The sequence below is a fragment of the Lonchura striata genome, chromosome 10 (genome assembly GCF_046129695.1).
Source record: "Lonchura striata isolate bLonStr1 chromosome 10, bLonStr1.mat, whole genome shotgun sequence".
Lineage (NCBI taxonomy): Eukaryota > Metazoa > Chordata > Aves > Passeriformes > Estrildidae > Lonchura > Lonchura striata.
The window spans coordinates 20,185,592-20,201,260 of NC_134612.1; the positions used below are offsets into that span (position 1 = coordinate 20,185,592).

Consider the following 15,669-nt stretch of genomic DNA (forward strand, 5'->3'; position numbering starts at 1 on the left):
ACACTTAATGGGAAAGAGTGAAGTCGGGGTAAAACTTGCTTATTTACAAGATTTTCAGAGTGAAATGAAGCAGCAGAGTGTTTCAGTGAATACAAAATCCAGAGTCCTGACTGAGAGACTGATTTCAGTCAGTCATAGCACTGTCATTAGAGAAGCTATCTAAGGCCACTCTCTGTTCCTAAATACAAAAGAGACAGGATTACTGCAGTACTACAACAGCAAAATTACCTTTCCTTCCCTCTGCTGGCTCAGTTGATCTCAGTGAGTAGAAAGCAAAGATAGAAATATAGATAGATGGATATTACATATATCTACACATACATATATACAAATTTGATACAAGTAGGTGTGTTTGAAACTCCACAATTCATTCTCTACACCCAGGCTAACACCTAACACCCACCTCACCCACCCCGGGGTGCCAGAAACACCCAACCCCTCTCCAGGTGCTTCTCAGCCACATCCTGGGCTAGTCCTTGGTACCATGAGACATGAGTGAGCTGCTGCACCCCTTTCCCTCAGCTGTGAGCTTGCTAATTCTCTCATACAAGCACATTTATCGAGGCTGCCTGCAAGCCATTCAGAAGATGGTTAACTCATCCCTGCTCTTTCACTTGAGCAAGATCGATTTTGATGTTCAAGAACAGCCTGTGGTAAATGAATGTGATCTTGTGGAAGGAGACACCAGCAGAGTACAGGATTGCACTCACAATTGAGAGAGATTTATTTTTTTTATGGAACCTCTGAGGAGAAATATTTCTGACAATAGCTGCTGTGCTCTTGTCAGGCTGCTTAACCTCCACAGCGCTGGGTTACTGTGCCCTGGGGTGCAGGGGGGATTCAGTTTTGCTTTAACTGCTCAGGACAGACTGGTGCTAGATTTGACATCCCAGCTGAAGAGGCACAATCCATTAACTGAAGCAACTGTACTTCCAAGGGGTTTTGTATCTGCCAGAACCCAGTTTGGAAATACAAGTACCATCATTTATATCCCAAGAAAGTCATCGCAATGGAAGCTTCTTGGAAAATATGACTGATGATTTAGCAATTGTTTTGCATATGAAATCTTAATTAAGATGCTTTGAGAATTAAGAATTTCTCCATAAGAGCCATTTGCTGTTACCAGCTGCTTTTACTACTTGGTCATGGATATTGTGCTGTAGATACCCACAGAGTTTTTATTAAACAGAATTGCTACACTACCAGCCAAACTAAGCTGCTGTAAAAAGTGTGGACTCACCACCTTTTTAATTACACTGCAGACATCCTCAAACTGATAGCTAACAACTGAATTCTGTGATACTGTTGAATTACAGAAACAAAAACAGAGAACTTGCTTCCCTAGTGAGGAACCTGCCAACCTAAGCACAAGTGGACTGCAAAACACTGCACTTTATAAACATTATAGACTCTTAAAGCAAACATATTAAAAGTGTGTATAAAGTGAGTGAATAAGTACATAATTTTCTTGGTTTTTATTTAATAGGTACTTTTGTACCATATAAGTATGAAAAAATAAATAAACTAAGCAAAAAAAAAATCTATAGGAGAGGGTAAATGCCTATTCAAGCAGAACAGTACAGAGAATATCCGATATCAGTGATGTGCTGGCTATCAGAAACAGAGATGTTGCTTTCAGCTCCTTGTAGAACAGGCCAGGTGCTAATTACTGTCATTGATATGAAAATGAAATTAAATCCACCACAGCAAAAAAAGAGTATGGAATACTTGCAAATATATGCAAAAGAGCAGATTTATACAAATGTAACTGATGTGGCCCATTATGCTAATAATATATCTTAAAACAGTCAAGATAGATAACCAGGCCAGATGGGAGTCTGAGCAACTTGATCTAGTAGGAGGTGTTCCTGTCCATGGCAGGGGTTTGGAAATAGATGGTCTTTAAGATCCCTTCCAACTCAAATCATTCTATGACTCTTTGCTTAGAACAAGCTTTTAGTTGTCCAAGGCAGCTGAACTTATGATTAAGTCTAGAAGTAATTACCTACTAATGCACCTACTTTTTTTTTTTTTTTCATTTTCACGTCTGTAATTACAATGTATTTGCAATATTAGAGGAGAAAAATCCATTCTCCACACTAACAGCACACATCAGAGATTTGGAAACATCTTTTAAGAGCACAACCATAATACCTCAATTTTAAGAATTTCTCCCTGAAGGTTTCCAAACTCTGTAAATGAAGGGACAGTAGCATAATCCTCTCTAAATAGGTTTATATGATGCTGCTAATGCTGCTTTTGTATGATGCTGTTAATGCTGCATTTGCAGCATTAACATACTTTGGAACATCAGATGAGATCATTCTGAAGCTGAAACTGCAGGCAGAGGCCATGTCTAGGTCAGGGACATGAAGTTATTTTGCAGCCACACTGTTATTCAAATTCCTCATCTGCTATTGCCATTGTCTGATAAGCGACAATTTACTCTTTTTAGGGAATAAAAATAAGGGGGTAAATATACTCTACTATACAGGTTAAAAATAGGGTTTTATTCTGGAGGTAAGTACGCTCAGATTCTGAGTCCTTTGTTGCAAAGAACATGCAGCACAAGAGACTCAGAATGAATTTTGGGTCAAGGATACAGCATAAAGACCCTTTATGACCAAAGTGCTAAAAGAGCTCTACTTTGACACCATTCACTGTAGAAAGGGCTCAAATCTTAAGGTTGTGGCAACAAAATATATAATAAATTCAATGGTATCAAGAATTTATATTATGGTGGCAATCAAATATTTGTATTACAGGAAGGGCTAAATTTATCCTGGCAGCATTTAGAACCATGGCTGGAGAGAACTCAAATAGGTCAAGAAAACAAGTCTTAAAAGTATTTTTCCATCATAAACTATCCTGATCTGTTGCTTTCAAACCTGCCATCCAGTATGATATGTTTTCCTTATTTAATATGTAGAGGTCTAATCACAGATGATGAGAAAGTAACATCAATCTGCTTCAAAACAAACCCAGTCACAAACTTCCAGCTACCCTTTGATACTTTTTTGTTCCATTAATTCTCTGCCTCATCATCTTTCTATCCTTTTACATGGTAGAATCACATATATTGTTATGTTTGGATTAAATATATTTTAGCATTTTGTATTTATAAAAACTTTCATTGTTTTTAATAGCCTTTGTGTTTAACAGGCAAGCCAAAGAAAAACAAAAAAATCCTAAACAGAATTAAATCTTGCACGGTTATACACAAGCCATGAAAGAATTTGTATGAAAATATTAAACTGAGGACATGAATTTTGATCACATAATGTTTACCAAATATTTATAGAACTCAAATCCTGAGATTTTCATCCTAATCTTCAATAAGAGTTAATAGTGGTGACAATGCATCACAAACTGTCTTCAGTGCCCAAGCTGTCATCCTTCATATAAAAACCCAAAATAATCAAAATAAGTAATTTAAGAACCTAATACTATTTTTAAATGGTTCTGAGATTAGGTACCTAGCAAGAGACATATACCAATTCACTTATTTAAATACATACCTCATTTTTTAAAGCAGCATGCAGAATTTTATAACAGGTCATCTGAACAGTCACCATCATTCAACAGAACTCCATCTTTGCTGAACAATACCTTCCTTAAGGACTTCCAAAAAAAAGAGTAAAAACCTTGACTATGAAAATAAGCAATTTGGACTCTTAGTCTGGTAATGTAAAACAAGAAGAAACAACAGGCAACTGTTATGCCCCTCCAACAGTTTTGATAAACATTCCTGTTATATTCTTTAGAGGAGTACCAGTTCCCTTCTGTGCAGAAAACCACTGGACTTGAAAATTATCTTAAAACTCTCACTGAATTGAACCTGTAGGATATGATCAAATTATTATGCATTCAGATGTTTTTTCTAGCTCTGTCAGAGATTTCTTTATCTTTTAAATTGTGTTCATTCCTTTGCCTTTTTCTCATTCTAAATGTCTGATGAGTGTCTGCCCAATCTAGAAAAAGTCTACACTAACAAAAATATGGGGCTAATGGAACCCTACAACTTTATTTACAACAATATTTAATAATGATATCATTTAATAATGGTATCTGGAACAAAATCTGCAAACACTTGAAAAATGCATGTTTCTTCTATGTTCCAGATTGGCAGAACACAGATTATAGTATTTAAACATCAGAACCTGAATAATTTTCTTTTAAAAATAACTTGCATTATATTCAAGACACAGTTATACTTCCAGTTGTCTTTTACACATAAAGTGTAAAATAAACAGCTGCCTTGTAAAAGCTTGCCTGTTCCAGTTAACTTGCAACAATGTTTTATATTCTGCATTTCCTACAAAGTCTATCCTGTATTTGTGCTCACTGATAAGCTTCTGATTTTTCCACATAAAATTTCACACTTCTCAGTTTATTTCATTGCTTTTCCTAAACAGACTGCAGAGTTAGTCTGAGTTCTCTGAATGTTTCATGAAACAAAACCATAAAAATTGTGTATCAAGAGGTGAGTAACCCCTACCACTTCAAAGAACAATACATCATGTGCTGGGAGGAAATGAGGGAGCAAAATTCATCATTTGCACATCATGTGCAGTAAACATTTAAATAATAGACAGCACTGTAGTAACAATTATTTATTTTGAAAGCTACCTGATCGCCTGGAATTTCACTGGAACCGGTTCCAGAGGAATCTCTTATTCTAATTCAGGACATGCATCATCATGGCAATATAGCAAATAATAGCAGGTAATTCTGTTGTGACTGGGGATCATGATACTGAAGTCAACATAAAAGGAACTCAAATTATGGGAGAGAAAATACTTCAGTATTAACTCTCTGCTGAAGACTTCCACATTTAAAATTGCCAGTTGCTAAACCCAATGATTTCACAAAGTTCCTTGTCACAGACTAAGCAGAGATGAAAGAAATCCTGCAGCTATTCCCTAAGATTTTTGAAGTCATATACCATTGTGCAGGCAAAGCACTCATCCCTTTGGTAATGCAATTCCAAATTATTAAGAAGTCAATCAAAAAAGTGCTAAAAAATAGTTTCTAGATATTCACAATGGTCCTATTAAAAGATGACAATTGCAAAGAAAGAAAAGACTGCAAAACGTCTCATCCAAGCCTTCTATCACAAGGAGATATGTTATATAACTCGTTTGTAAAAGGAGCAGAACCTTAAACAACCTCTAAGTATTAGTTCTATCCCAGACCTCCTTCCTCTTCCCAACCCTGCTCTATATTCCCAGCTGGAATTACTATTTACAGTTAAATCATCGTTATCATTCCAACATTGCAGTGTTGTTATCTCACTGGTATCTCAAACTGTGCACTCCCTATTGTGCCCTACATAAAACTCTTTGACTTAAGAGAGAAAAAACCTTATTTCACATTCTCCTCCTCCTCCTCTTAGCCTGCAGGAATCATATTAGCTTATAGAGAATGAGTGAGATGGGAAGAATTGTTTATAAATTTCCAGTCATAATTTGTGTTCAGATGTGTTAAGTCAAGTAACTTCGCACAAATTCTTGAGAGCAAAATGGGCCTTGCAGAGCTTCCACCAGAGATGCTTTGGAAGCTGTCCCACTTGGCTTTGGGAATGAATCCATAGGCTTCAGACTGAGACAGCTTCTCAAGGGAGCACACGTGATGCAAATGTTACTGAGAGTCAATAAACAGAAAACCTTACAGTGCCATTTCAATGCAAATGCTTCTCAAACTGGAGTGCAATTTAACCACCCTATCGACATTTAAATGGGTATAAGAGACAACCCAAAGAGGCTAAATGTGAATATTTATGCTGATTGCCTTTTATAAGCTTTTGTCCCTTTCTTTGCCATTTTTCTTGAATGCAGTAAAGTCTTCCCATATTAAAGCTGAAATCTGTTATTCCATCAGCGTAAGAATGAAAAGATGGGGAAAGGGATGAAAGAGGAGTAGAACACTGTGAACTCAGCCAATATGGATTTATCTGATTTACTATAAATTACATCTCGGACAAGTCTTCCCATAGCTGCTTCCACATGTGTAGCAAACTGTATTTCATCATAATCTTGTAAGAAGGAGCTACTGAAGATCACAAGTCAAAAGAGTTTAGCTAATCATTAACAGAGAGCTTGGTAAGAGGTTCCAAATGATGCAAATACAATAGCAAAATAATAGCTCATGTTCTGAAAGCTGGTCTACCCTGACAATGCTACTTCCAGTGCAGGACTGAGAGCTTGTTCTCATTTCCTCACCATGGTCAACCGTGCATTGCCTAACGGAATTGTGTTCCCATTTATCTTAGATATATACTTGACTTTGTTAGGCTCATAATAAAAAAACTACCACGAGCTTTGATGGAACAGAATTTTCTCTTTAAATATCAATCTTGTATTCATCCATAAAACTGCCTCACCATATGTTTGTTCATGATTTTTAATTATTTATATAATGTAATCTATAACACCACCAGAAAAAAATAGAAAAGTATAGATGAGAAGAAAGGCATATACAGAAAACATGAACATGAAAGCCTGAGAAGGGAAAAATTTGAAGTCATAAACTGATCCTATGTAAATCAAGAGCTCACAGCTGTATTGTGGACACTGGAACTTCCAAGGTACCGTTGCATAGCTCTGTGTGCTCGTTCTGAGAGGTAAAATCCTTAGCGCTGCACAATTTAAAAAATAAAGCCAAGTTTTCCCCTTAATTTTATTTTGAAGTTGCACAAACCAGGAAGATTTGTGGAGCAAAAAGCCATTTGGAATAGGCTGCTCAGCTGGATCTCTAATACATCAGCTGCTGGGGGATCTGGAGAGCAGCCAAGCCCCCCAGAACCAACACGTTCAGCAGCTCTCCTGTTCTTCCCCCCAGCACAGGAGAACAGCAGCTCCTAAAACTCCAAGTTCTCACTAATGCATCTTTCATAAAGTTTGCTTTACAAAGGCCCTTCCAACCTATTAAGGTTATGTAAAGTGCAGACCAGTACTTCAAGATGTCCTGAACTGGTGGGTTTTGTTTTTATTTTGTTTTCAAACACTTCAATTCAACAGCCCTGTGGGAAAGGTCAGGACATCTGGCCATGTTTTTGGCATTACATTTATAAATGCAGCAAGGTGTTATTCTTTTTCTCCTCAGCTAGATAGGGAGATGCCCATGAAAGCAGTAATCCTGCCATACCTGTACCAGCAGTGTCCGGACATAAATATTCTATCAAATTTCTTTACAAGGAAAGCTGTCTTAAAACTTCTATTTTAGAGAAGCTTAAACATGCCTATGCTGAGATGATTTCTGTAAATAGGGATGTATTGTAATTGTGTCAATTAAAGCTGAAACAGCTTGGTAGGACCCTTGAAAACTAAATGGAACAGCACAGGTCTGTGTAATGAAGGAATACTTTCTTCATGAATGCATGTTAAAAAAAAAAAGAAAATCTGATCACTCAATTTCTTTCTGCTTATATTCTCACAAGAACAGATGATATAAATATTCCTGAAAAGTGAATTTAGGACTCAAGTGCCTTAAATATTTGTCAAAATCAAACTTATAATTATAAAATGGTTTTAGATAAAATCCTTTTATTGCATAGATGACAACAAAGAATTTCTGCAATTAATAATTATAATTTAAATACTGTTGTCAAAATGTTAAACATTTACAAAGCATTTGGTTGTTGGCTTTTCATATGCAAGAACAAATTTGCAAATCACTATAATGAAGAAAATAATTACAGAATTATAGAGTATTGCACTAAATAGTAATGTTTCAAGTGTTAGCATGTGCTCATTCTGATCTGCCCATCAGGACCTGAAGGTGATCCATTGGTCCCAAGTACTTAAAGCTTTATCATAGATGACCATGGTTACAATGCAATATGCATCACTTACTAAAAAAATCAACTTTATGCTGCACTAGAAATTTACATTAATATGCTCTTACAGTAATTTAATTAAATAGCCATTATTAAGTACCACATTTAAATAGTGTGACTTTTACACAATTGAATTTGGAACTATTCAAAAAGAGCAGCAGAATAAAAGTATTTCCTTACAAAATCCTGCTATATCAGCATAGTCCTATGGAAATGTCTATTATTACCCATTATCTGATCCCAAAGGATAAGCTTAGAGAAATTGTTATTAAGTTTTGAACCCAATGGTGTTTTAAATATTTAGCATCAGGGGAATACTCTGAACTCTACCCTTTATTTTGCTTTGGAGATATTACCTAAAGGAACGGTTGCTTTTTTTTTAATGTACCAAATAATGAAACACTGACACATTTCTCAGTTTCTCTTAAGCAGTATGTTCCATTAAAACAAATAATACATTTTTCCTTCATCAATTCACATTTTTCATCATTTGCACATGGCTTGTCATGTTCTACATCACAATTGTTTCCATTTCTATATTGAAAACCAAAAGGGAATGATGAAATTTATTAACTAAATTGTTAAACTGTGGTTTACATGAGAAAGTAACTTACCTTGCAAACCTGGACTACCAACAAACTGTTTGTTTTGAAGTCGTGGCATACCTAAAATTAGCTGTTACAGATTTACAGGGTTTAAGCAATAAACTGCTGTGCCAGGTAAATTTATATAGCACTTTGACTTGCAAAGAAACAATATTTAATATCAAAAGAGGCTAAATAAATAGAACCTTAAAAAAATAATTCTTTAATGGTTATTGTAATATATGTGCTGGAGATTTTAATTTCAGCTACAGCTGACAACAGTAACAAGGTCATCCTGACCATAGAAAATCTGGTTTTATTTCTCCCCAATTCTTCAGCCTAATGGCTCCACAGGCAAGAACTGGCTACACAGTGGTCACTGCACGGAAGAGAGACCAAAATTTTCAAGGTTCTCTACTTTACATAGGACAATTTAATTTCTAGTCAACAGAATAAAACACTGCATTTTCCAGTGAATTCCTCCCCTGTGTACCTCTCCAGCAGAATCTGACAATTTAAGCTACTCCAATGCCCTGGCTTTCTCTTTGGCATCCAGGAAATTGCTACCAACTTCTAGTTTCAAAATGTTTCACACAGCATAGGCTGAGCAGCCAGAGATGTCAACCTGACTTACATGCAGGAAAGTGTGTTTTTCTTTTAGGAATGTTAAAGATCTAACTTTAAAAAAAAAAAAAAAAAAAAAAAAAGGTAGCATGTAGCATGAAACCACTTGCTTTGCCCAGCAAATAAACTAAGTTTTCTCGTTAAAAATATCACAGAGGTATCCTTTGTGTTGCTTTTCTCCTTTATAGCATGGCCACTTTAATCTGGTAAAACAGATTTTATCTTTGGTGTCAGCCACTCCCAGGGCTTTGCAGTTACTTGTGTGGAGGATGAACAGCAGGCACTAATACGAGTATCATGACTCTTTTCAGGCAGTAGGTGAAACCTTGAAGAAAAAGTGGCTCTGTCTTCAAAAAAGTGACCTGACCTTTGCTTTGGTGGGTTTTTACTCTGCAAGAAATAAAAAGCACTGCATGCTTTCCAATGCATCCTTCCTAGCTGATAAACGATTTTGTTCTAGCACTCAGCACAAAAGGACTACATTTTCCAAAGACCAATAGCATGCTATTAGTGCTAGCTAATGATAGCTCATGTGTCATACTGGAAACAAGCTTCATAGACCTGGAATATGTCATATGAATCATGAACAAACACGTAATTGGCCCAGAACCTTTGATATGCTTACCAATTAAATGTAATTCTCATTGAACTTAATATATTTAATTTTACAATGACTTTGCAGTTCTTTGGATATCAAAGGCATCACAAGTCCAGCATGCTTATAATTTATGACACTTCTGCTCTGAGAATTTCTTGCAGCATGCAAAGAACTCTCTGTAGGGTATCTGTGATGTGTTGCACAAGCAAGCTAATCTAATATTGACCTGACCAGTAATAAAACCCGTTGAGAACCTGCAGTAGTATGTAATGGTTTTACCTGCAATTGATGAAATGTTCCTGAAACCATCTGTAGTTTGGTATAAGCAATAGTGGGGGTTTACTTGACACAGAATACATTGCTAGTGAAGATAATTCTTGTATATGATGTCTTAGCAAAGAACCCCTTCTGTTAAAAGACTTTTAATGATTTTAATATATTTAAGTCCAGAGTAAAATACTTATTTTATGGAGCCAGATCCTGCAGTCTTTGCACAGCTAAAACTTCCATAGAAATCAATGGGAGCTTCTAAAGTATAATAATAAGACCCTGCCCAGGGTCACTGGCATAATACAGCTCTGCTGTGATGCTTTATGTGTAAGCTCCAACCTTCTCTGTCACTGGCAAGAGGCAGAGATCAAAATAGGACCAAAGATCAAGATACAGAAACCCATGTGAACTCAAGATGATAAAGACCCTCATTAAATAAAAAGAATGGCATCAAACAGCACGGCACATAATATTGGTGCAGTTTTGTTTGGTTAATTTATATTAAATAATGCCGAAATATCTTAACCTTGTCCAGAATATTTAGAACTTACAAAGAGAAGATTAAGACAAGTGTAGTTAAAAAAAAAATCCTTACAGCAATTTCTACAACGATCATTTTAGGGAGAGCTGTAGCAATGCCTACGATGGCAGAATTTGGCTCCGTATGTTCTGTTAGCAACAACCCAGACTGTTTATATGATGTAAATTGCTTTTAAAATGTTACTAGAGCTATAAACTCTGTGGGTCCAGATTATACATTCAAATTTCAGGGAGAGTTTGCCTCAGTGAACAACAAGGAACTGTGCTTTATTTGAAAACTCCACTTGATGCTATTTTTAAGGAAAAGAAACCAAAAAACCCACGAAGACGTATTTTGGGTAAAAACTTGGATAACTAAAATTAAATCAACGGGCTGATCCTCCAACCCCTACTGCTCTGGGGATCCTATCCTGCAAAAGGCTGGCACGGGAAACTTCCATCAGGCCTTGGCCCAGCAGGAAAGCGCCGGATTCCTGTTGACTTCATTGGGGCAACTCTAACGAGCCACCAGACCACGGCTGCACCCCAGCTGCCTCCTTAACCATTGGGTTGATGGACCATTTGTTATTATTGTCATTACTATTACTATTATTTTTACTATCTTTAACCAGTGTGTGTGTTCTGCTTCCAACCGAGCTTGGCTTCCAGGCGCGGGCGGCGTGGCGCCGGGCTGGGTCGGGAGCGCGCGCGGGAGGCGGTCGGAGCCCGCTGCTGACTTGGCGCCATTGTTGGTTTCGCTGTTGTAGGGCAAAGGCGCTAGGGCGGCCGATAAGGCTGTGGCCATGGTGATGAAGGAGATTCCGAGGGAGGAGTCTGCAGAAGAAAAGCCCCTCCTCACTGTGGCATCCCAGGTGGGCGGAGCGCGGGGCGCTGAGGGGGCCGCGGGCGCTGCGCGAGTCCCCAGCCCCGCTGGGTGACCCACCCGTGCCAGCGGCGTCCCGCTGCTTCACTGAGGGGGGAAAAGAGCCTGGCGTGAATATTGGGGGTGTAGATGTTTTGACATGAAAATTTAAACAAAAATGCTTTTTTTTTTTTTTTTCCCCGCCAGTTCAGTTAACAGAAAGTTGTTTAAAGCTAGTTTAAAATTTCGGTTCTAATTCATGCCATCGTCACGCCATAAATACTCATTTGCAATTCATACATAAAATATTCCCATTCGGTGCATATGTAAAATGAGAAAAACCAGTTCACAGTCGTGTCATTTCCGATATCTCAGATCCCATTCCTAAGCTCTCACTGGGGTTCTGCTCCTGGTCTGGATCAGAATATGTGACTTGGCATATCTCATTGCTTTCATTTCTACACTTTCAGTCCAAGGAAGGATGTACATCCCCACATTAACCCTTACACATACCTTGGAGTAGCCATCAAGAATTTGGTGGTTCCATTAGTTTCCTAAAGACAGTGACTGAACACCACTGTAAACCACAGCATTCTTGTTATGAGAGTGGATTTTATTCCCTCATTCTGCTCATATACATGAATTTGTTTCCCCAGCATGTGCATTTAGTTTACTGCCGATATTTACTGCACACAAATGCTCCCAGATCACCAGGAATGGAAATTGCTGGAATCTGGTTTTACATGAGAGCCTTAAATGAAATCCACAGTCCTGTTTTATTCCTCTCATGATTTAGGATAACAGCTACTGTACTTAGAAAGTTTTAAGATGCACACACACCAACACATACTTCTCTAGCAGAGCATCGTAGATATGCTGCACTAATACACATTCTAGAAATATCATCTACTAATTTGGAAACCAGGTCTGGCACCTCTCCTCAGCCCCTGTTGAACCCAGGTTTTGTTCATGGTGAGCTTCAATGTCTATGAAGAAATTGCACAGAGGAAAAAGATTCTCTGCTTAAGGCATCATTTCTAATTTTCCATTAAGTGATTAACAAACAAGAAACCCACATAAAGTGCCACCCTCTCTAAATCTTCACTGCACCCCAAAAAAGATTGACATGCAAAAACTTCCATTGGCTTCAACAGGGCCAGGAGTTCAGCCTGGGTTCATTAAATGTTTAACTCACCATTTGTAGTGGCTGTCTGTCAGTCTCCTCAGCAATAGCCTATGATAAATTTATGAGTAAAATGCTTGTGTCTGTTAGTCAGTGTAATTTCTTCCACTAAACACAAATACCTACTTCCCTGCTATGCACCAAAGGGGTGCAGAAGCCAAAAGGAAGCAGACTCAAGTGAAAAAGTGAGTATTTTCCATAGCCATCTCTGCATCATGTATGTGTGATGTGCAGCTGTACGACCACGTTGCATACATCGTTTGTCCCCTGACTGTGGCTGAAGTGTTGGTTTGGGATGCTGTCACCGCAGTGTGTCCGTGTGAACCCCTCATCCTCATCCACGTAGGAAAACGCTCTGCTGTGCCAACCATCCCCATCCCAGTGTCTGTCTCTGCTCTTTACATGATGAAACAGATGGATGTAGTTGCTGCTCGCGGGGTGGAACAAATTCCAGGTTGACTGCAAACTTCCCGAGCCAGATGGGTCAGGAGAATAAAGCCTGGTCCTTCCAAAGTTCTCGCCACCTCCAAACCCAGTGTGGGCAGGTCCATGTCTTAGGGAGTAATTTAATGCATTGAGTGTCCTTGCTGCTCCAACCTTACAGCTACCTAAGCAAAAAAATCTGCAAATGAAATGCAAGGATCAAGCCCAGACAGAGCACTGGCTTTTCCAAGAGACAAAAAAAGTGATATCCCCCACTTCCAAAATCCTTGATGAATAGAGGACTAATCTGTCTGACTGTGGAGACAGACTCCACAGGAAGCATAATTGGAATCTGATACACAAAGAAGAGTCTAATTCTGCTTTTTGATAATGTACACACGCCCCTGCATTTGTAATTTAAAATATGTCTCTTTCCTCTTTTCCTATGGAAAATGGTAAAAACATATCCAGCACAGAACAAGACAGATAAATAGTCCCATTTTATTGTAATTCTCCTAGCAAAAAAGCCCAGCTTTTAAAATATGACACCTATTTTTTTAATAAGTACTGTGAATTAAATTCAAATTATATTTCCAACTCACAGATTATTTGATACCATTAGATATGGTTTTATATCATCAAAACTGAAGGCAAATCTTCAAATAACACAAATGACAAATGTACTGAAGACTCCTGTGGGGCTGTGGCAGTATATGGCAACTGGGAATCTCAATCATCATTCCAGGGGTAATGAGTGTACAACAGTAGGCAGAGGAGTATTCCTGGTAATTGAATGGACCTTTCAGTGTCTATTTTTTGTAATCCTGTCTTCCTATCTCAATTACCTTCCATAAAAGTCACTTTCCTCACACTTATTGGTGTGAAAAAGGATTCAGTAGTTACAAAATTTAATACTTTAAGCATCAAGAGAGTGATCTTTCAGTTCTAATAGGATTTTGTAGAATATAACTCTATCCATGTTGCTGTCTCCCTTTATCTTTTAAAAGATAATTTGTAAGGGACTGGGACAAATGAAAAAAAGGTAATATTTCATATGAATTGAACCTAGAAAACATGTAAGAAAGCTTGCTGAAGGTTCAAAGATTACCTGCATATTAAGCTATGAACCAATTACTTTTACCTGAAGCAGAGAAATAAATGAGAAAAATCATGCATAAATTTGGTTTTAATTGCAAAATAAATTTTTTGCTTAACCTCTTCACAACTTCTTTGCATTTGTTAGGAGAAAAAAATCTTGCTTCAGAATTACTTCCTAATGAGAAATTTAAACCTAAATATGCCCTGAAGTCAAAGTTTAATTGTGCAGCCAGCTATGAAATTCCCAATTTACTACAGGTCAGTGAACTTCAAAGGATCTGATTCAATCACATACTTTGACCCAGACTTATACTTTAAAACATGATTAACTGCTTTATTGAGCAGTAAAAAAGTTCATGCTTAAATGCTTTGCCAGCAAAAACAAAAGAAATCTCACAGTGACACCAGAGTTACTTGTCCCAGATCCATCACACCTAATTTAGATTCCTTATTAGAGTACACAGGTTGGGAAGAGATTCGGGGCAGGATCCCTATAAAGGCAATAGAAAGAAACAAAATCTGCAGTGGGGGGATTCAGGTCCATGAAAGTCCTGTGGCCAAAACACTCTGGAATTGTCAGAACAGAAATGGGAGTCCATGAAAACTTCACCAATAGGAAAAAGAAAAGCAAAGTATATCTTGAAAGCCATTCCCCACTTCTGCTTTTAACTGAAATATGTAGGAGCTGCCTACTTAGAATTTATGGGACCACACAGACATTGCTCAGAGCAGTTTTAATCTCGAGCACTTAGAATTTAAAAAGTTAACCCATAAACCACTTAGGGTTTAGAATTTGAATAGGAAAGAAGAAATTTAAAAAGCTGGAATTACATTATAAGAAACATGCTGAAATTCATCCTCCCCTGTGAAAAATGCAGGCTAGAGCAGACGTCAGAAAAAGACATATGCTTCAGTACTACCCCAATTAACTGCACCAGATGCTTAAGGCTTTTTTTATGGTCTATAAGGTATTAGTTAGTATTCAAAGTAGGAACTATTATTTTTTTAAGGGAACTTCATTTTCATGCCAATACTTAATTGATATAAGCACATTTATATTTGCTTAAGGGCTTGTGAATAAAATACTCCAACATTTCCACTGCCTAAATTCCACTGTTTTGGTGATTTGGTTTTCATTTGCTTTTTTATATGTTTGTATGTATGTATATATGTATGTATGTATTTATTTACTTATTTTGGTGGTGGTGGTATGTTTCTGCTTAGGTTTAGCTTTCTTTTCTTGCTTGCTCTGTTAGGCTTTTATTTGTTGTGTTCTGGGGCTTTTTTGTGGGTTTTGGTGGGTTGTCTGGGGTTTTTAAAGTCTCTAGCAGGAGATTTTTAAATGCTTCCATTCAATTTTATCAAGGAAACATATTAAAGCTACTATTCAGCTCCCAATGCTGTTAGTAGATTTTCTGATGTGTGTATCAAGGGCTCAGTACATGAATTTGATTGCATAATCACAGTTTTCCATACAAACTTAACAGTCCCATTTGAATCAATCATGTTCATTCTAAGCCTCTTAGCATTAGGCTTGCACTGACTTCCAGCCCACTCCATAAATGTGTTCTCAATAAGATTAAAACAGAACGGTGGGATGTTCCTGGGGATGTAATTAGCTTCCCTTCTCTTTTACACCAACCTAAACCAGAATTCACTTCATTTTAACTA

The 15,669-nt window shown here is 37.5% G+C and overlaps 1 protein-coding gene across 9 annotated transcripts in view; it reads left to right on the plus strand.

The window, feature by feature from the left end:
* The window catches only part of PEX5L (peroxisomal biogenesis factor 5 like), a 103,494-nt gene that overhangs the window by 51,976 nt on the left and 35,849 nt on the right, over window positions 1-15,669 (plus strand). For 4 of the 9 annotated variants that reach the window (XM_021543354.3, XM_021543380.3, XM_021543398.3 and 1 more), the window contains exons 2-4: window positions 9,357-9,422; window positions 11,200-11,304; window positions 12,624-12,662. The exons of 1 other annotated variant lie outside the window; for it this stretch is intronic. In XM_021543354.3, coding sequence (XP_021399029.1) covers window positions 9,357-9,422; window positions 11,200-11,304; window positions 12,624-12,662 — 210 coding nt within the window. The remainder of the gene's footprint in view (window positions 1-9,356; window positions 9,423-11,199; window positions 11,305-12,623; window positions 12,663-15,669) is intronic. 4 more of the 9 variants (XM_021543361.3, XM_021543389.3, XM_021543414.3 and 1 more) reach the window with 2 other exon arrangements.